The sequence below is a fragment of the Gadus morhua genome, chromosome 16 (genome assembly GCF_902167405.1).
Source record: "Gadus morhua chromosome 16, gadMor3.0, whole genome shotgun sequence".
NCBI classification, from domain to species: Eukaryota; Metazoa; Chordata; class Actinopteri; order Gadiformes; family Gadidae; genus Gadus; species Gadus morhua.
In genome coordinates, this window is record NC_044063.1 from 20,923,618 (window position 1) to 20,945,932 (window position 22,315).

The 22,315-nt window shown below is 41.8% G+C and overlaps 3 protein-coding genes across 3 annotated transcripts; all 3 read left to right on the forward strand.

The window, feature by feature from the left end:
- Window positions 1–509: 509 nt before the first annotated feature.
- On the forward strand, window positions 510–3,553 carry LOC115561200 (P2X purinoceptor 5-like; the record flags this gene model as incomplete). The annotated part of the gene is given in 4 exon segments (XM_030381028.1): window positions 510–719; window positions 1,500–1,524; window positions 1,800–1,871; window positions 2,983–3,553. Coding segments are annotated over 4 exon segments (573 nt in total), but the record flags the coding sequence as incomplete, so codon positions are not given.
- A 1,911-nt stretch (window positions 3,554–5,464) lies between these two features.
- LOC115560620 (weak toxin 3) lies at window positions 5,465–6,410 on the forward strand. Its single transcript, XM_030379999.1, has 3 exons — window positions 5,465–5,615; window positions 5,888–5,986; window positions 6,125–6,410. The coding sequence occupies exons 1-3, from the start codon at window positions 5,564–5,566 to the stop codon at window positions 6,208–6,210; spliced, it is 237 nt and encodes a 78-aa protein (XP_030235859.1). The 5' UTR covers window positions 5,465–5,563; the 3' UTR covers window positions 6,211–6,410.
- A 2,152-nt stretch (window positions 6,411–8,562) lies between these two features.
- On the forward strand, window positions 8,563–22,241 carry LOC115560629 (uncharacterized). The gene is made up of 9 exons (XM_030380013.1): window positions 8,563–8,915; window positions 10,222–10,389; window positions 14,685–14,731; window positions 16,070–16,110; window positions 16,689–16,772; window positions 17,398–17,489; window positions 17,717–17,779; window positions 18,293–18,416; window positions 18,735–22,241. The coding sequence occupies exons 1-9, from the start codon at window positions 8,892–8,894 to the stop codon at window positions 19,112–19,114; spliced, it is 1,023 nt and encodes a 340-aa protein (XP_030235873.1). The 5' UTR covers window positions 8,563–8,891; the 3' UTR covers window positions 19,115–22,241.
- The last annotated feature ends 74 nt before the right edge of the window (window positions 22,242–22,315 follow it).

The window sequence follows — 22,315 nt, forward strand, 5'->3', positions numbered from 1 at the left end:
GGGTGGTCAATCAAAGTGGCAAGAGGGAGAGGCTTCGCGCAGAGATAAATGAGGGGATTTTGTGTTTTGAAGTTTATGGTTGGAGAATCAGAGAGCCGATCTTCCGGGTATGGATTTTTGCATGCAGTCTTTATTTGGTGTAGGTTTCTAACAAACAGTGACCTTTGTATACACTGAATAAAACTGCATGTTGCATACTCCTGACTGGACACTCCTCTGTCACCGGCAACATCGTTACATTACAATGGCCGGGATCCTTGTTGGCGCATTTATGTACAAAACCGTGAAATATATCAAGCCAGTTGGGGTTTTGTACAGAGTCATTCAACTTTCCATCTTTTCTTACGTTATTGGGTGAGTAGCAATCGGATTGATTGACCACGTCACATGTCCTTCTGGAATTAAAGAAGATATTTCTTCGTATATTTGAAACCATTCCAGAAATACATATTTATGTGTGCATGAATAATGCAAGAAAGCTATCAAAAGTAGGCTCAACTTAAATATAAAATCCACATCAGCCACCTCAAAACTGTCTTCTTGCCTGTAATTTGGTTGCCACTCCAAGGTGGGTGTTCGTGAACAAGAAAGGATACCAGGAGAAAGACGAGTCAATTCTGAGCTCTGTTGTGTGTAAGATTTAAGGGGTCTCAGTCACGAACACGACTGAGTCAGGGCTGATGGTTTGGGGTCCTGAAGACTATGCTATTCCACCCAAGGTGAAGAATACAATCAACATTATGATCATAGGCTATCAGTGCATATTCTGACAGAATTCCTTGTGGGAGTAGATCTGCTTTATGTTTGCTTTTCGTTCTCAAGGGTCGCACCTTCTTGTGACCGATTTCATAGAGATACCGAATCAGAAGCTTGGATTGTGTGCTGAGGTAGGGATATTTGTGGGTGAATGCTGGGTATGTATGAAAGTAATCCCGGGCCACAACGTGTAGATCATGATGTGCATGACAATACTCATGGGGAATTTGACAATATCCATAGGCCTATATATTACGATCACAACAACTTGATACTGTCAAACTGAACTTCCTATGGTATTTCTACGTAAGGTCCCATATGGATCACTATTCGATCACTGTATCTTGTTTCCCACTGCCTCGTCAGTAAATCACAAATATATGGCCTGTTAAGCTGTCAAACTAAGACTGTTCCTGTGATTAAGGGCTAAACAAATAAAATGTAATTGAATTGAATTGGAGTCTGTCCTCGGCAACCTGGCGAGAGGTTTGATGGTGGGCTGCTGTTATGTGATAGCATTTTGTTTGGCCCGCTGTCAGAAACACTTATAGGCCGTCAATTAGTTGATAGTTATTTCCGTTCAACGTTACTTCGGTGACAGGCAGTGAAACGGAAGTATAGTAGTTCTCAACTGTTGTGACACAGCTTCAGGCACAAGGCTCTCCAAATGAAACAATGCATTGAAAAAAGCCTGACACAATGAAAGGTCCCCGAATGTGTCGGTGAACTGTGTTTGCTGCCAGAGTCCCACATTGCTCACCAGCCACTGTACAACTGATGACAACTGCAAGAAAAGACAGATCGCTTTGTATTTGTATGGCGGCTGATTTGTACGTATGTTTATATATCAGTATATGGATGGATGGATGCTTGCTATTCTGAATGTGTGTGTTTTTCTAAAAGTTTTCGACTGTCTGCTACCGTCTTCAACTGCTCAGATTGCATTAGCTGCATGAACCGATATGTGTGTGGCCAGTTCTCCCAGTGGAGGCATGTGAACTGGTTGTGGGTTTTTTCTTTTCTCTAGGAGTCATGAGTGGCAGATGCCGGGAAGATGCACTCTAACGGGACCTGTGAAATATATGCTTGGTGTCCCGTTGAGAATAAATTTGATAGTAAGAAGTAAGAATTTGCATGGACACGTGCAAATCATGCAAGAGAGAGATTATTGCAGGTTTATGTTACCTATATAACCCAGTTGACCTAATAACCTGCTGTTTATTATTGAAGATAAACACTTCCAAGTAGAGAGTTAGAGGTGATGTATGTAGCTGTATAAAGGTAAATGATTGAAATGCTGATGAAAGTCACTACAGGGCGATTCACATATGTATGTTGTGACAAAGTGTACGGCCCATGGACTGTACATTTTTGGTTCTCCCCTCTAATGGCTAAAAAGTGTATTACAGTATCCCTACCCCCAACTATGAGCAGGAGATCTTCCCACTTGTGTTTCTCCACAATTAAACTACACGTTCCCACTTTAAGGTCCACAACGTCGTCATGTACTTCAGATTTGATTCATATGTTTGAATTGTCTAGCCTCCTCTCTTCACAGAAAGCATATTTTAACAAATGCTTAGAACTTCAAAATATACATCAAGAATTTCATCCAATTTAGCCATTTTGATTTAACAAAGTGAGTCATATCGCCTCCCCAATGCAAGACAAGAGAAGTGACATCAAGTGTACCAACCCTGGTCCGTTCCTGTTTAACTCAATCTTTACAGATCCAACGTCCTTGAATCCCCAGACAATTCATGTCTAAGGAAATGTAAATTTGGCTTAGAGCACGACCTCTACTGTCCCATATTTCGCCTGGGGGACATTACCAAAATGGCTTAGCACAACACAACTTCCAGGACATGGCATCCAATGTGGGGTTGGCTCATGCTCAGACACTTTTCAAGAATTCTCAGGTGTTCGGTCAATGGGATACTGATAAAATATCAGTATCCCCATCTAAAATATTTAGAAGGATTGCATGGTTCATACAGAAGCCGTGACTTTTACAGCATTTGCAGTTTTATAACTTGAGCCTGTTCATACTTGTAGCGTTTTCATGTGTTTACCTATCACATGAGTAGAAATTACCTCTCTTCATGCATAGTTGGGGAAAATGTGTAACTTTTTGACAATGTGGCTTCAAAATCGAAACACAAAAAAGGAAACAAATATTGAAATTTGATTTGTGATTTTTTTCATTTCATCCTTTTTTATCCTAAGGCGGCATAATCGGTATCACGATCGAGTGGAACTGTGACCTTGAAAAAGGCTATTCCAACTGCCATCCCAAATATGACTTCACACGCCTGGACCTCTCCATCTTAAAATCTCCATCTGTCACAGCGGGATTCAACAAAGACACACCCAGTATTTCCGAAATGACGCTGGGGAACGAAGAAGAGTGCTGTACAAAGTCTACGGGATACAGTTTAATATCATGGTCAATGCACGCTGCAATACGCGCTCATTTGAATAAAGTCAACTGAAGTTCAATTTATGTCCTACACTTTTAAAGCAGCGTACTCACTGAAAAGTGATGTTGTGTTCCAGATGCCTCGTACACCATCCGTACTACTGTAGTTGCAAGTGGGGAAATCTCCCAGTGTTCTTGCGGCATTACACGGAGGAACGCCCCCATTTGGTCTGTCCCACTCGGAATTCGGAGAGTACACCGAGTTCAGGTAAACAAATAAAAGAATGGCTGTGTCCGTAAAGAGATTGATTTGTACCAGGTTGGTCATTTTATATTAATTTTAAACGCTCCTACACACTTGATTACAGTGCTACTTTATTCCAGTCATCAATTTATACATTGCACGGTCTTGCTGTGCGTGCAATATAATGTAAAGTTGTGGTTTTTTTTCGAGCTGGTTTGCTAAAGAGGCTAATGTAGCCAATAATAACAATGACTAGCCAATGACATGACACAATAACAATGACAAACGGGAACGCTATAAGTACTACAAGCCAGGAAATTACGTCACAAGAGCAACTTGTGCGTGTTGTGTATGAGGCATCTGGAACACACTATGAGTACAGACACACACACAGACAGATATTCAGTACTCACTGAATGTCTTCTGTCCAATCAGATGGCCGAACGCACGATTTGAAACGGTACGAAAAAAATTAACTCAAAGTTGGCATGGGTTATAACTATTGGGATAAGATTTTCCTAAAATTCTAAATAGTGGTGTCTCTTTAAATATCTAAATGGCTTCTTTTGTTTTTCACGTTTGGTCGCCAGGGAATACTAGCTCCTTTGATTGGGTGAAAAGGTTGTCGATCTCTGAAGAGTACCTGCCCTGGCTCTTCAGGTGCACAAATCCCTTTGCTCCACGTTTCACTGAGTTGCATTGAAACGTGTGTTGCAAAAATTGAGAGTGCCAGGCATTTGTGAAAGGAAAAAAAACACATTTGAGACTGTTCAAATATTTTGATCCGGGTGTGTGAACGTGTAAAACACCATATCCATTGTAGCAACTGTAGCAAAAATATGAACGTATGAGTTTCTAAATGTGCGACCCATGTGACACAACAATAGGTTGTTGTGGTTGTGGGAGAGAAAAAGCAATTTTTTTTCTCTGTGACTTCAAATTCACCCTTTCATTTTTTACCACTAAATATCCAACTGTCACAGGCTCTCAGTTGTTTTGAGTTAAAAAATAATAATAAAAATCAAATACAAAGTGTTTGGTGGGGCCTGCCAGTACAGCGCTGTCAAAAATCAACCTTTGGAGCGATTACAATCTAGCAATGCTTTCTCAAAACAGGCTTTTGTGCAGGCCTACAGTCCCATTCAGCAACTTCATGATTGTAACTTTTCTATTATACATACAATCGCGTCAAACTTCAAAGGGCTTCTACTCCCAAGCTAATACCAATGGTTAAATGTTTACAGAATAAATTACTCAATACAATTCATGAATGTATCAAGGAACCTCTTCAATTGATACTTGGCTATTTGATGCTGTCGTAGACAATGTGACATCGCTTGGGAAGTACCTTCTGGCCCCTTTTACACTATATAGGCCGATACATGCTACTCAATTCTACACACTTTTCCAAAATACTTTAAAATACTGTTGTCTGAATGAGGCTTCTACACTATTTGAGGTTATACACTTAATGTATGCATTTTACAAAATGTGTAAATAATCGTTGTAAATCATCTTGATTGAAAGGTTTCAAACACAGCAGTTGGGGACTGCAGGCCCGTATCTTTGAGGTTGTTGGACCAATTAAAGGACAGTCAACATGTCAACATGCTCGGGGATATTAAAAGAAACACTCTAAAAGTTCCTCAAGGAAATAAAAAGACAAAATCAAAACAAGATCTGTAGCCTTTGTTGCATTGTTGCAGGCTGGGAGGAATGTTGTCCCACCAGTTGGACAACAAAACACCCTTCAAAGAAAAACAGTCATGTAATTACTGGAAGAAATCTGAGGCGCATGGAGGAAATATAGACAAAGGCTGAGCTCCCGGAAAAAGTATATATGTGCTATACTTCCAAATATGCATATGATGCTGGCGTATTTTACGTTTCTACTAAGTAGCCATTAGTAGAAACTCTACAGCATAGCATATACCATATTATCTGTAACCATTAGGGAATTCACAGTTAGTTTCAGCCACTGTGTAACCATGTAGTGAAACAGCAGAACAAAAAGTAAAACAAACCCTGAATGGTATGACAGACTCAAAGAGAAGTGGACCAACCGGCTTCGGCTGGACGTGCGGTGTGGCAGCATAAAAGCAGGTCTGGCTGTAGATCTGCTATCCACTTCGTCCAGAAGCAACATGAAGGTCTTCCTGCTAGCACTGTTGGTCGTACTGATGTGTAGCACCCAGGGTAGGTCATTTCTTCTGGATTCCTTTCTGACTAAATGTCCTGTCACATTTGTATCACGTTATCTTTAGTGAGTTAATGTAGGCTTCATCTGTTCTTCCCTCATGATCTGTTAAATCATTGGATTATTGCAATTATCTGGATGGTTGTATCATACCCGAAAAAAGGATTTTTTTCGTTGTTTACTTTCCATAATTTGTGCATTTAGATGTCACCTTGGCAGAAAGAACAACACATGGTAACTAGCAACCTTTTCATATTTTTCCTTTCCTTAGTGCACACACTCAGATGTTTCGTCTGTGAGGGAGAGGAGGGCTGCGCCACCGCCACAGAATGTCTCAACCATGAGAAATTCTGCAAGATGTCTTTCACAGGTGAATAGACTATGTATACCTTTACAAAGGTATTCTTTTGCTTTCCTTTTTTTCCTTTCGGAAGAAAGAAGAAAATCAAAACATCCACACATGAAGCGCTACATGTGAATGCTAATTTTTCTCTCCTTGTTGAAACAGAGACTTCCGTGTCCAGAAGCTGTGCGTCTCAGTGCAAGATGGACGAGAACCAGGACTGCTGCATGGAAGACGAATGCAACCACTAGAGTCCTCTCCAACCACCACGCTTTTTAATCAAAGGAATCATTAAAAAAGGTTATGCAATGTAACATTATATACCATATGGGCTAGGTCACTTGGTAATCAGAGAGCAGATATTCTTAATTTGTTTCTTCGTTAGTTCAATTGGTCCAGTTTTTCTTGGAAATATGCTATAATGCATTAAACTAGTGCAATTTTAATCAAACAAGATGTTGCCTTTTTTTTTGGTATTTCAATTGACACACACACACACACACACAAGCACACACACACACACACACACACACACACACACACTCACACACACTCACACACACACACACACACACACACACACACACACACACACACACACACACACACACACACACGCACACACACACGCACACGCACACACACACGCACACACACACACACATACACATTCTTTATACGAGATGTGGTGCATTCCAGCAACCTGAAATGTATCTATACTACCGGTTTCATTGGCTAAATACAGTTTTTCTCAATCGTTTAAACACGTTTTCTGAAACTAGCTAAAATTCTCAAAACTCTAAACCCAAACCTGAAAAGAGTTAATCATTTTGTCAAAACTACACAAATTCTTCTCAAAACAGACTTTTTCCACCAAACAGTAAACACAGCTATCAAATGAATATCTCTTAGAGAGCATCAATTAAACGCTGGTGTGATCAATTCAGAACACTTCAATCAAAATACTATTTACATATGTTTTGGCTTTATGAGGCCATGTTACATATTCCAATGAATACAATTGTTTAGAAATAGCTTTCTCTTTTAAAGTTGCAATTAGAAGGTACATATAGTATAAAGACTGTTGCCATATTGTATTACAATACTGTGAATATATCATATAAATATTGCATTGACACAATCAGAATAGGATGCATATCTGTCTATCCAATGAGATCCAATGGGCTAAACTCACAATCGCAGCTTCCCAGACGCATACTGTACACCTATAGTTGATGCTGCAACATTGTTCTGACAATACACCAATGTTACCTATTTTGGTCAATTACATTACAGTAATTGCACTGATAAGTAAAATTAAAAACGCTACAGTAAGAAAATATTTAGATTTTCTTTCGGGGTTTGTAATGATGAAATGCAAGTACAAAAAGGTAACAAAGCAAATATTTTTTTTTTACTGTAATTCAGTAAAATGTTCAGTTGAACTGACTGCTTAAAAAGCTTTTCGTAGGCCAACAAAAAATAAAAATAAGAATTTAAATGAGGTGAAACAGATCTACATGTAAAACAGTATGTATCCCACCTCCAATCCTGTTCAGGCCAAAGGACCATATCTACAACACAGTAGAGCTCATCGAGTCCTCTTTTATCCTCTGACACATGATTGAAGTGTTTTGCCAGTTGAGTTTGAACAGGTGAGAAGTGAGTTAGACTTAGTGGTAATTAGTTGTTGCGTTCTGAAGGCCAGTGTGATCCAGGTGAACCAAGTGTGCTAAATGATGAGATTTGTGCTTAGAGTTTAGCAAAAATTTGAAATCAGTGGAATTGTGCTTAGAGTTTAGCAATCTGGAGTCTTGTATTTGATAAATGAGCTTCAAGTTTTCAGAATTGTGTGCATTGTTCCATTTTCAGAAAAACTGCTTTATATAGATAAAGTAAAGTCAGTCCTGATCAGATGAGTGTTGCTCCACCTTACATATAGCCAGAGCACGCTGTGAGGCACATGCAGTAGGTCAGACTGTACTCAGAGTCACAGATAGGTCAGGAGGGTTGCTAATCCCCCTGGCCACAAAGTGTAGGTGTGTGACATGTGCTCGAACAAAGTCAAGGTAACTGTGTGTCTTAACACACAGTTACCGCACGCACACACACACGCAAACACGCACACACACAATTATGTTGGCACAATATATGTCATTGTGCCACACCTTTCAATTGTTGATGTTAATGTTTCTCTACCTTGACTCTTTTGGAGTGCAGGGTCTGATGAGGTTCACTAAATTGAATAAACCGCATGTGTGTTTGTGTGTGTGTGTGTGTGTGTGTGTGTGTGTGTGTGCGTGCGTGCGTGCGTGCGTGTGTGTGTGTGTGTGTGTTTCACACTTAGCTCACATGCTGAACTTGATTTGCTCTCTGGCGGCCGGGTCAAAAGAAGATTGGTTTCGCTCTTTAATCTACATCACACCTTGAGGCTGACCAAAAAAAGTCCCTCCTCAAGCCTCTGGATTGGATTACCTCTTCATGGTCCAATACTTATCTCTTCATGTTTCCAAAGAATGCACATATGATCACTCTTGACTCAGCCCATGAGCAAGGCATTGCCTGAATGCAGAGCGACCATAGGAACGTAGGCCTGTGTGTGTCCATTCCGGTGAAATGCGACCAAAGGTGAAGAATAATATGTTTCCCCCTGCACATGTATAGAGGTGGTGGCTCTGTGAACGGTGATCTCGCTGTCCGCAGTGAGATCTGCTCGGTCCAGCAGAGTAATGGTGGTCCATCTATAGGATTAAGGGAGGGATTTCAACCCTGGTTTTAATCTGTGGAGACAGCAGGCTACCGGGAAAGCCGTCATCTGTCTCGGGTCTCTGGCCGTCACTCTGTGCACTGTTTCCCGAACGCCACGTTTACGACAATACGGTGGAATACGAGCGCGAGAGAGATAGGGAGGGAGAGACCATAGTGGTGCAAGATGAATCTCTTCTGCTTTTCACTGGTAAGGGCTAAACTTGTGTGCTGTTTAATGTATGTCGATTACTGTCTTTACTTTTGTTAAGCGCAGGCCATTGAAGAAGCTCCCAGCTGAATTGAGTTTAATTCATTTTACAGCCTCACTGCATTATATGATTGTATAAAAGGTATATTATTTCGCTGTACATTGTAAATTAGGTGTTTTGAAACCTCAGAACCATACCGTTTACATTAGTCAGTGACACTTGACTGTTGACATTGGTGTCTTGTCTTGACTCCTCACGTGGCAGGCAGTTGCCACAGTAGTTTGACTCCAGTGTCGCTAGGGTTTCCGCATGCCAGGATATTGTGTTTAGGCACAAGAGCTTAGGTTAGGATAATAGGTTCAAGCATGCAAACTCGATGCCACAGACAGTTTTTTGTCCTCTTTCTTCTCCACTATACATCCTCAGCACCCTTGGTGGCCTAAGGATGTTAGCTGTTTTGGATACACCTGTGCCCATGTAGGGGGAAGCACAGCAACGTATCATGCTATGCAATGCTATTAAGGTTCATTCGTGTGCACGTGTTACGTGTTGCTTCAGAAAAAAGTAATGGTTGTGCGTGTTTGTGTGTGTGTGTGTGTGTGTGTGTGTGTGTGTGTGTGTGCGCGTGTATGTGTCTGTGTGTTTGCATTGGTTTTGTCAATCTCTTATAAATCAAACAGAGATCAAAGCATCAACAGAACTTGAGGCGCCTCACTAAAACTAATCATCAATTTGAAAACCCTAGTTCCCTACATTGATGATGAACTAGATTTGACATTAGATGCAAATTTATCCAAGATATTCTACCGAGAAGATCGCCCCGATGAAATGAAATGGATTTTAATCCCCGAAGAGGCTTGCTTTAGGACATTTTCATTCCTCTGACAATGTTAGACAATCTAAATCCTAAAAAGAGATTTGAAGCAGCATCACATTATAAAGCCTCATAAGAACACCCATTCCCTCGTAAGCAGAGAGACTCTTATGCTTCAAATGTTGAATATATTCTTCTCTTCGGTTGAGTCAATAACTTATTGATGTCTGCACATTGTCAACATGGCTTTGCTCTCCAGTGGTGTGTATGTGTGTGTGTTTTTGTGTGTGCATGCATGTGTTTGTGTTGGTGTAGGCGATAATGGCGCGGCATCCATTTCCATGTGTGTATGCATAAACAATTTCATTTCAGTTTAGGCATTTCTATATGTGACAATCTGCGTTTGCTCGCACATCGATCCACTGATGCGTGCGCATAGATGTAGACCGTCTTGATGGCCCCCTTTTAAACACATGCGTGTGGTTGAACAGGAGGGCTCCATTGACAGCCTGTATGAGGCGGTGCAGAGCTCCGGGGACGGGGCCGCCCTCGCCGTGCCCAGCCGTCACTCCAGCCACTCCTGCAGCCGCTCCTCCAGCCCTGGGGTGCTACGGGAGGACAGCAGCCGCTGGAAGGGGACTGGGAGGTCTATCTCCATGGTGCGGCCAACACACACTCACACACGCTCACCAACACACACACACACACACACACACACACACACACACACACACACACACACACACACACACACACACACACACACACACACACACACACACACACACACACACACACACAAATACACACACATGCACATATACTTGTGCATGTACATTTAGACACACACACACACACACCAGAGATGGAAATTTAACTTTTTTGCCCAACAGCCACTGTGGCAGGTAGATTTAAAAATCTACCAGCCACTCATCTTTTTTACCAGACACTTTTTATACGCTATATTATGTTTTTCATGCACATCTTTTTTGTGTAGGTTCTACCAAGGAACTGAGTTGAAAACGTTAATAAAACAAAATGCATGGCTGGCTACACCATCATAACATGTTATTTACATGTGACTATGTGTCCACAGACCTGGTAACTAAGGTTTGATAGTAAGCATTATTGGCCCTTAACACTAATATTCAGAAAAAACACTGCCTCAAAAGGCTAATGGCTTAAGCAATACAAGTAGAGGCATATACTTGAACTCTATACCCTGAACTTTTAAACATTGCAAACGTGTAACATAATTATATATTTATGTGGCATTCAGTCCAATGCTGAAAATATATATGTGGCATTAGGCCAATGCAGTGGTAAAGTGTGTAAAGTATGACCAAGTAGATAGAAGTTTATCAATGCCCTGTAGGATAAATTTGTTAATGTTTGTCCCTATAAAACGAATGGTAAAAAAACAAATACAAAACACGACGGTAAGTCGTGTTTTGTCAGTAACCGTCCAATCGTTAGTAAGTCAAACCGTCCAATGAAGGCTTTACTTAACCATCCCCCTAATCACTTCCACCAATGCAAAGCGAACAGAACTGAGTAGGGGAGGGCGTAGCCTAACTAGTTTGTGAACGACCCAGAGAAAAGCAACGCAAACTATTGTGAACATGTATGAGGCTTTAATATAATCCTGGACGATTTTGCAATTCCGCCAAACATTTTTTAAAAGTGTCTCAAAAAGAGGGCATGTCCGGGCAAAAGAGGAAGTCTGGTTACCCTACGTACAGGAAACAAATTTGATTCCTACCTGTAACACTGTTAAATAGCGGCCCAATTTGGTGGACGCTATCTTGGTGATTTCTCTGTGTGAGAAATACGAAGTGTGTTGTGTGAGCGTGTGCATGGGTTGAATTCATGGGGCAAGCCCCAGGAATCTCCCACTTCCGGCTTCCATGAAAGAAAACCAAATTAATTCACACAAAAGCGTTCATGCAAATCTAGCATTAAAGGTTAATTTAAGGAAGTTCTCTCCAGTCACGCTGAAAGTAGTTCGCTAGTAGTAGCGCTTTAATTTGCAGTGTCAGAGAATTCTGAGAAATTTGAATGCTGACTAAATTCTCTGAATTCTGACACTGCAAATTATTGCACGCTAGTGAACTATTTAAAAAAAAAACTTGACATCGCGACCAGGCGACAAATGACTGGTGAGAACCTTCTTAAATGAACCTTTAATGCTGGATTTAATTATCAGAATTCGGATTTTATCCAAGTATTCTGACTTTATTATCAGAATGCTGAATTGTATCTCACAATTCAGACTTTATTAGCCTATTCGATTTCTGAATTTCATTTTTTGTGATGAATAATCTACATTTTTACAGTCGATGTGCAGCACTTTAATTCCCGTCAACTTTTTTTTTCTAACACCAGCACTTCCACAACTATGCCCATGTTCCTGACTGCTATATACTAAACCATTTATAGCGCATCTATTATTCGGCTGGGTAGTAATAGTCTCCCTAAATGTGCAGTTCAGCAAAAGAGGCGTAGAAGAAGAAGGGGGCCGGATGTTGACAGTAATGGTTGTAAAACTGCAGCGACATATGACGAATGTATTAAATATGCAAATTTGATCGGGCCTACTGGAAAGTATTACCAGAGACAGTGGTTGGTGAAGTGACACAATTCACCCGCCACATACAAATCCACCCGCAAATGGCGTGTGGCTGGTGTTAATTTCCATCCCTGGCACACGCACACACAGGCATGCATGTACACATGCATGTACACACATGCATGCATGCATGCATGCACCCACACACAAACACACACACGATTGGTTGACTCACGACAGGTGTCCAAGCAACCTGTAGGTCATTCCTGCACTACTTCAATTCAATTTTATTTGTATTCCCTTAAAGGGAAACTTCACCCATTTCCATTAAGCTTTGTATCGTTAGAAACCCACTCATATTTTTGAATGGTCGTGCATCATTACCTTATTTTCTGGAGAGACTGGAGAGATCTGTATCGATCTCCAACACTTCCTGTTTAAGATGACGCAATATGACGATGTTTGCGTAGAAGTAAATAGGAAGAGGGGAGGATTCTCGTAAGACTACAAGCACTGGTGCTTGTAGTTTGACGCTAGTGCTTGTAGACCCACTGACGCTACAGACCTATTAGAGCAGTGCCAGTGGGTGGCTTCACCAGCAGAAACTAATATCCACAGCGTCTGGAGCTAAGCTAACAGAGGCTGTTAGCGGAAGGTACTGGATCTGACAAAGAAGATGGCACCTACAAACGAGGACTAATTCACTGAGTTCACCAACTAATACTCTTCACTAGAAATGTTGTGTGAAATGATTTTCAAGCAGTCTTGCGGTATCAGCTTGGTAGATGGAACAGCGAGGTGTCCGATAGGCGGAGATATAGATCAGCGGGAGTGGCCAGCGACGCTGTGCATCGTGGTGCGTGGTGGGAGTTGTTGTCTTCAATCCACAAGCGCCAAAAAGTCACTTTCTGCCTTTTCTCGGTCAAGACGGCACCAAATTAGAATTTTATTTTATTATTCCCAATTTCAATACATATTCATGCCTCCACCTGTGAAATGCTCCTTTAATGTATGTTTCAGTCCAAAGGGGTTAAAGGCCATTTCTTCGCTGTTTTCTTGGTTTACGCATGCACTTTTCTCTAGCCAGCACCCCCTACAGCTTCATAGTAGATATTTTAAAACACTGTCGTAACAACTCGTTGACGACCCTTCCCCATGCACTTTTACGATAGCCATGTGCATTTGTTTTCAAAGAAGCCGGCGAATGCGTGGAGCCATGTCCGAAGTAGATGTTCATAAAGTGTAGACAAGGTTATACATTTTTAAAATGGTGTATTTGTATTGCAATAAACATACATACATCCTTTTTTATAGTTGACGGGGAGAATTTATATCCTAGATTATAATTGTTTTATCTTTGGTTGAACAGAACAATCAGTGTAAGAGTGTTGGCCAACATAATACATAACGATAGTGCCATGTTTGGGGGTGTGTCTGTGCCGTAAAGCATTTTCGAAACTACAATCTGACTACATTTTCGAGGCGCGATTGGATACTTCCGGATTGTGTCGGTCCGAACAGAGCAAGTTGCATATTCGCTTTTCCTTGGAGAAGCGACAAGGGGCAATGAAACACCCACCTAACATCCCAGAAATGGTTGTAGAACCATCAGAATAACTCTCAACCTGCATGATTAATTTTGGCTAAAAATGTTGCATAGTTGGCCTTTAATAGGCCATACATTAATGACACCCACGTAACCCCAACCCCTAAGAGGGCAAGAAAAAACTCCCTAACTACTATGTGCATACACTAATTATTGGTGCTCTCAGTTTCAGACAGATTCATTAAATTTGGTATTGAGTAAATTGCCCTGGAGTGCTTGAAAACCCTACAGTACGGCTAGTCTGGGCACCCCTATTCTGTTTGTGTGACACTTTACAATACAATGCTGCAAAGGCAACACCCATGACACAGAGAGTACTTTCAAATAATGAATAGTGCCTGCATTCCTGCCCACAAATGCCTCTAACACAACGCTAGGAGGGCAGGTAATCTCTTCTGACATGTATGTTGATTAAATGGAGCCGAATAGCGCTGGCCAGTGGATTTGGACCGTGGAGGATTTTGCTGGCCCAGCAGAGGAAATAGAAAGCTGATTATGAAATCATGATAATCAAAAAGAGCCCGTTGACAGCTGCTGTGGAGGCCAGGCTGTCTAAAGCTCTGTGCTTTAAATTAACACTTCTGGATGGAGCGTAACACTAGGGCATTTTACACTGAAAGCAAAAAAGATCATTTGATCCGATGAAAAAAGTAAAGTTTCTAGATGTCCTCGCGGATACTGTACATCACATAAATAATAATATACACATATCTAAAATATACAATGCATTAAAGTGTGATAACTGAAATGCTCAACATCATCATATCATTGGTCTACAGGAGATATCTCAGATGCATGGGACCACTGCTAAAAAGAAGAAACGAAGGTAAGACCGATTGTACACACAGATAATGGATTGTACACACTTCTTGACAACAAAGTAATAGGCAAAATAATGCATGATCATAGCACCACACAAGACAAGCTGGCAACATCCACCACGCATCAGCGCTGAACCAATGAAAGCACAGGGCTTCTTTAAGGAAGTATCACATCGTCAACATCAAAAAATGTTGTGTGGTTTAAAGAAACAACAGGTGAACCCGGAAGGCGGTTTCTCACAGTCCGAGTGACTTACCATCATGGAATGTAGGTGGTTTTTTGTCATGTCTCTGGAGGGCCGTGCTATTGCATGTTAAAGAAGGGGATGCTGACGTGGCCGTGGTCTTGATTACCATGGCTTTGGCATAAGGCTCCTTGACTGCAGTGGCAATAGCAATGCTAACCACCATGCACCTTTCAAATGGAGAGAGGGAGGGATGAAAGAAATGTTAGTAGCTACACAGGGTCATTAAATGAACTTGTCAAGTTGCTTGAGTAGATGTAGTCAAAAAGGTGATATCACCTGTGATTGTTTTATAATGATCCCGCAAAGTGGAATACACTTCCACAAAGAGGAAGGAACACAAAACAAAGGAAAACACACTATAGTCCTCATTGTTAATCCCATTTGCAAAATGTTACATAACTAGATTGAGCACATCTGATGAAGGGCTGCAACTAGCAAATATTTTCCACGTTGAGCAATATCTGCTCCTAAATGACGTCCAGAAAATTAAAGGAGTCTTATTGTTGAGGCTCTCACAAGGTGCGTGCAATGTTATTTTAAAACCTATTTTGTTCACCCATTCAAGTGAAAACGATTTTCAATGCGGGTTAGCCATATGGCAGGAAATGCAGTGCGTGTTGTACTCTGTGCATGGTTAACTTAATACTTTAAACCACTCCTTCAGCCATCCAGACGCTTTCCCATTGTTTCCTTCCTCTCAGCGACAAAGAACCCGGTACAAACAGTAACCCCCACTTGCTATTGGGAACAACAGGTGTATTTGGTGTAACATACAAAGAAGAAATAAGTTTCTTGGATAAGTGCTTTTCAATAAGAATCACTGGACTACTGGGCCAGCAGTTGGCAGTTTACGGGGCTGGTTGGTATAAGCCGATTCAAGACACCCATGCACGATTCTTATTATCGCTTGCAGTGAGCCACCGTTTGGTACTGCTCAATGATTTTGTGTTCCATCACTGAAAGCCTAGATCCTGTTTGAAACTGTTTGACATTTAAACTCAAAGAGCGACCCAAACATTCCCTTAGAGCTCACGTTGTTAGAACAAGCTCTTGACACTGTATTCGTTGTTTCTCAATTATTTCTTGTGCTTCCAGAACGCACGCATCCAAATCAGCATCAGATGTCAAAGCCCTCGGTATGTACCATCAAGTTTCTCTACTGCGTCACATCAGCATAAGTGTTTCCTCTGTCATGAACATTAGCTCTGCAGTGCCGCCCTGTGGTCAATGAGCCCAATTCGTACGCCTCCCTTTTCACCCAGCGCTGCTATCCGAGGGTTCTGACTCTGAGATGTATTTGACTCAAGCGTAGTATTTGCGTTGGGGCTCTGTGTTTATATACTAGGTTCCAGGTTCCTCAATCACTCATTTCTCGTCGCACCTTATTCATTCCCGCATTCAGTCGTGGAGTACACCGGTGAACAGACGCTTTCTTTCCCTGACGAGCTTTCAAATAGACCCGACCGACCGATCAGCCTGAACGTTTGCCGTTCTGCCACTCAAATCAAGAAAACCAGATCCCCTGAGTAAAATCCCATTTGGGTATTGCAAGAGAGAGAGAGAGGGAACCTATTTTTATTTTAGATGCCGGTTACCATAACCTACTTGGCTGCCGGAAAGTATGATTGGGATGATAGTACCATTCAATTTTGACTATGCATCAGTGCTGTTTTTCAATCCCTCAAAATTGTCTCTCCCCCCCCATCCACGGCAGATAACCCCTGCGGTAATGCTGCTGCCTGGCCGGCTTCCATGAGCCAAGAAGATTTAGCCCACGTTACAAACAGTCAGGATGAAGGTAAATATAACATCAAGTAGGCTAAGCTCCTCTCTGTGCCTGAGTTCATTCGCAGTGTCCGTGGGCCTGAGCTATAAAGACAGTCAGTAAAGAGCAAAAACGATGCAAGGCCCTCGTAAGGATTCACGCTCTGTTGTAGGCAGGGGCGATTCTAGGGAGTGTGGGGGCCCTAGGCAGAGGATTGTTGACGGGGGGGGGGGGGTATGGAGCGATTTTTTATTTATTTATTTATATTATTTATTTTATATTATTATTTTTTATATTTTTGGCTCTAGGGGGCCCCCTAGTAGTGGCCCGGGGCCCCAAGCAATTGCCTGGTATGCCTAATGGGATGCAGCGCCTCTGGTCGTAGGGGGGGTGTGGGTCTAACCTCTGGGTTTGATGCTAGCATTCCTCCGACCTGAGCAGGGCACGAATAAATAAAACATATCCATCTGTATTTTATCATTGGTTTATGATGATATTATATATACTTGATATTTTACCTGAACTCAATGGCATATTTCATGAAACTACTGTGAACTAGTACTAGGAATGGAGCGGTACAGAGTCCAAACCCTCTTTGGTCACCATGTGTCTACCTTGATCTCTGTGTACAATGCCACGTGTGTGTCTCTGGCTACAGGGCCGGGGAAGTCCAGGCGTAGGACGGACGCTAAAGGAGCCAATGGAAGCCGCCCGCCGGGCGCCAAGAGGCAGGATAAACCGCTCCCCCAGGTACGACTGACATTCACACTTTGAGCCGTAATGTGTCCATGTAATTGAATCATTGAATCAAATTTTTTTGACTTGATGTAATTCAACCCCAGTCAATTATACAATTACATCTATTGATGTTGTCAATCATTGCTATGGAACACAGTCCACACTGTAGTATAGTGCTGCTGCACACGATTAGTGTGTTCCTCAAACAAACAATGTCACCTTTTTATTTGGATCTGCAGGCTGGTGTGTTTGAGAGAAGGAGGCTGAGTGAGGACTGGTGTGGCAGCCTCCAGAGAGAGCCTGTGAGTGACCCCCTGTGACCCCACTATCCTGGACTGCACAGAGGCTACTGATTTGTTACACATCACCAATACAAGACCTCACATCACAAGCACAGTATTACTTAATGTATATTGTTGCATTTGGTATTTTTCTATAAAGCCAAGTGAACTTCAATCTTGATGCCAATGGCTCAATCACAGACACACAGACGTCTGTGATTGGCCACTGGCTCTGGCAGGACTGCCTGTGTGTTAATGTGGACCAAGCGGCTACTGTGTTCACATTTGATTCCGTAGAATCGTCTTCTCAAAGCAACATTATTTGATTTTGAATATGTGTGTGTATATGTGTGTGTGTCTGTGTGTGTGTGTGTGTGTGTCTGTGTGTGTGTGTGTGTGCATGTACTTTGGTGGGAGGGTGGGTGTTTAAATCCAAAAACCAGGACTGTTGGAATAAAACACACACACAATTCTTTGCACACAATGTTTACCAGAAAAAGCAGTCATCTGTTTCATGTGTCGGTCCATCTCCAGAGCGTCCATGCTAACGGCGTGGCCACAGAGCCCAGATCAGCTGCTAAAAGAGGCCACAAACCTGGCAAGAAGGTGGTCGGGAAGGCTGGTAAAGAGGGTAGCAGGAGGGGTCACAGCAATACAGGTACAGACCTGATACGCCCTTACTGCTCAACTCTGGAATGTATTGCAAGAATCCTACTTAATATCACCAAAACACTAAGCGGCGATTGATCCCATATCAAACTATTATTGAAATCCGAACCACATTTGTAGAATATAACACAATCTCTATCTGCATGTCTGTTTTGGTAATCAAATTATCCCCTAGAGACAGACTATATACTTCTTACACATATTGCTTTGTCATTAAACACACACCACTGACTAAACAGGCCTGTGGTGAAGGCTCAGTTATTTGTTTGCGTTGACATGTTCATCCCTCCTTTCGCTCGGCCTCCAGGCTCCATGTGCGCCGCCACACAGGCAGCTCCCTCCTCTGACGACCCATACAGGACCTACCCAGGCAAGGCCTCCACGCTGCCTGTCCAGAAGACCAGCAGCACCCACCCCCATCACCCCCAGAACCCCCAGCAGCGGCTGGGCAACGTGGCCGGGAGCAGCCCAGCCTGGTCGGACGTCAAGCACACCTGCTGCAGGCCGCTGGCGGACTACCGACCCCACTCCGGCGACTTCACGGCGTCGTGTGGGAGGGAGTGGGAGGAGACAGCAGACCAGGAGGCGGGGGAGAAGGCTCTATCGGGCCCTCGGGGGCCACCGCGAGTGCGCCGATCCTCCACTGATACAGACCTGACGGATCCAAATGTAAGTGGCCTTTTATGATGATCATTCACCATGACAATGATGATAATGTATTATTATTATTATTAGTAGCAGTAGTATTATCTCTTACGTATTATTGTATATTGTTTTTTTATTAACGGAAAGATCCAGGTGTTTTGGGTCATAACATCTTCGCCTTTCCACATTTCTCATTAACTTTTTGTAAAAAACATATACCGTGTCCCCGATAAACTCATCTGGTTGTCCTATTATTTGTATATTTATATTCCAAGACTGAGTGCAAAGCTGACAGAGCGCAGTGCATCAAATCTGTGTCACCTACATGTCATTTGTTTGATACTGAACTCCAAGTTCAGCTGATACCCGAGACACACGTCAAGATTATCCTGAAAGGTCAATGACCTGCCGGGCTCCCTGAGAGCTGGTCACACCGAGTTAAGCCTGCGGTATAGCTTTGAACAGATGCGAGCGCTATACGCTCGATATGGCACTAATTATTTGTGTAGGATCCACATGACAACGTGAAGGGGGTTTGTTTAACGTGAGAAGGATGATCCCGTATTGCGATCAGAAGGTCCTTCTGGTGGAATCCCATTCGTTGCTGATTAAGCGAGGGCTTGTGCAGGGTCCGATGCAGACACTAGGGTTGGGTTATCCCGTAGGAACCTTTCTCCTCCTCTATCTCCTGCTGTCATCCAGCTCAGCTCTCCTGATCCGTTCCTCTCATTCTTGACAACAATTATCATTGTTACATCAGTACGTGACCCAGACACCAGCTATGACATCGTCTTGGGTTATAATTTACATTAAAATGAACAAGATAGTGTTTGGTCTCCAGAATCTCATCCCGACGTTATGCGTTGTCTGAGTCCGCTCGTGGCGGGACACTGAACCAGGTTCCAAGTACCTGATCTGATCCCAACAATTTTCTCTGATGCGTAACCGAGTGCATCTAAATCCACCTGATGCCAAATGTGGTCTGACGTGATACCACACTGCATTACACAAGGTTCCTATTCTGTCAACATAGGAAATCATAAAAAGTAACATTTGCTAATATAATGATATGTGAGGTCACTATGGATTTATAAATTACATGAAGGATGGATTGATCAACTCAGGTACATTAGAATAGGATTGAATAAGCCTTTATTTCTGGCTATATACAATTTTAAGACAGATATTAAATTTTTTTAACTCTGTTTAGAATTAATATGTAATTTCTAAATGCTGAATAAAACATTTCAAGTCCTAACTCAATATGTAATTTACAAATGTTTGGCGTAGAAAGTACTTACTTTAGAAAAGCTCACAAAAAGTTGACACAAAGTTTATTCTGTGCATTTTATAATATAGTTGTTGAAAGGATCAGGTTCTGGCTTCAAAAGCAGACTGTAATTCAGGTTCAGAGGGTTTAAACAAAAAGGGGTTTACTTGATCTTGAAAAGTTGGAAAACTGCTAGAATAAATATTTTACTGAGTTAAGATACTGAACAGGGTTTTAAGGTTTTTTTTAAATAAACCCCTAAAAAGCTACCCTCTCCGGGAAAGGAGAATTAAAATATCATAAATGGATGTATAGCAAAAGAGAATTAACTTCAATAAATAATATCCAGAATAGATGATAACGTAATAATAATGATACAATTAATGACAATAATAGCAACAATAATCAATTACTTAATATTAGCATTTAGCACCTTTTGCAAGGCATTCGTAGCACTTTACATAGTGAGTGTGTGGGTGTGTGTGGTGGGGGGGATCACACCACAGCCATTACCATTACATTATAGACTATCTGTGTTAATCTTTCACTTCCTTCTGCAACATTTGAGGAGGCGGGTATTGGGGACATTTTGTGAACGGGGGCCTCTGGCTTTGTAATGAAAACGATGGAGATGAACAGCCAGGTCCCCGGTGGCTGTGGGGCAATAGATTAGAAACCTTAATCTGGATTGAAAGGAGCTAACGTCTGATTGGAAGCAGTGGGATTAGCGAATGTTATTGTCAGTGGACTTCTTTTTTTTATAAGACTGACCAGATGAACCGCGTGCAATTCAAACACAGTGAAGGGCTGGGTTAACATAACTACATGTTCCCACCGGTCCTACATGTTGACGTCAGAGCCTCCGCTGTATATGTCAAAGGTCCCCTGTCCTGTGAAGAGTTTTACAACAAGAAGGTTGACATTCAAATGGATTCGCCATTGACAGACAGTTTACATCCCATCAAGAACAAATCATAGCTGGTCTCTTTATCTCTCTTTCCATTGGTCGTCCTCTCAATTTCTCATGCTCTCTCTCATTCTTTCCCCCTGCCTCCTCCCTTTCCCACTCTCTTTGAGGGTGTACGTTCAAAATAATATCTTTTCTAAAGAAGTAAGGTTCAAGAATGAGGCCTGAAGAGGAAGTTGTTTCAACACACTAGAGTGGAGTCGTCGCGGGGCCACTTCCTGTCAGGGAAGTGGCTGGCGGGTTGAGAAATAAGAGCCTTCGGAGGCCAGCGGCACGGAGGAGGTGGAAATGTGATGACACATGTTAAACAATGGAGTGGAACTAAAATGTTTTTATGTTTATATTGTTAGGTCCAAACTAGAGTGTTAGATGGATGAGTTTCGGACAATTATGTAATTATAAGAGCAATACCCGTCTCTGATCGAACCATAGTAGCCATCACGACTGGCTTTACTGAAACATACCAAATTAATTTGGCCAATGAGCTTCTATGTACCAATTCTGGCAAAGAGCATTTAGTATGAGTGTGCCTGCCTCAAATGTAATCATTTTGGATTCACAACAATTATCATTGCTATTGTTCACCGTGTGGCGAAATGCTCTTCAACAGGAATTGGCATGAAAATGTTGTCCTTTAATTGATTGCGATAAAGCATGTATCATAGTTATAGAACATAGACACCATACATTTGAAACATTTGGGCAAATGTTTACAAAATAATATATTTAAAGTATATATTCTATCATACTTTTATATTTGGTTGCTAAAATGTGTCTTTAAGTATGAAACCTTTAAGAATCCAGTACAAGCCAGGACTTGTGTTCTGTTGTCAGTCTACGTTTGACGTAATAATGTTATTATTTTACACCTGATAAACCCAATTTTATGAATTTCCTTCCAATTTCTACTAACGAAACCTGTGTTGTTTTATAAGACAGACCAAAATAGCTTCTTTAATCGCATGTTAAACATCCTTGGGAAACTTATTTTGCAGTAATTGACAGA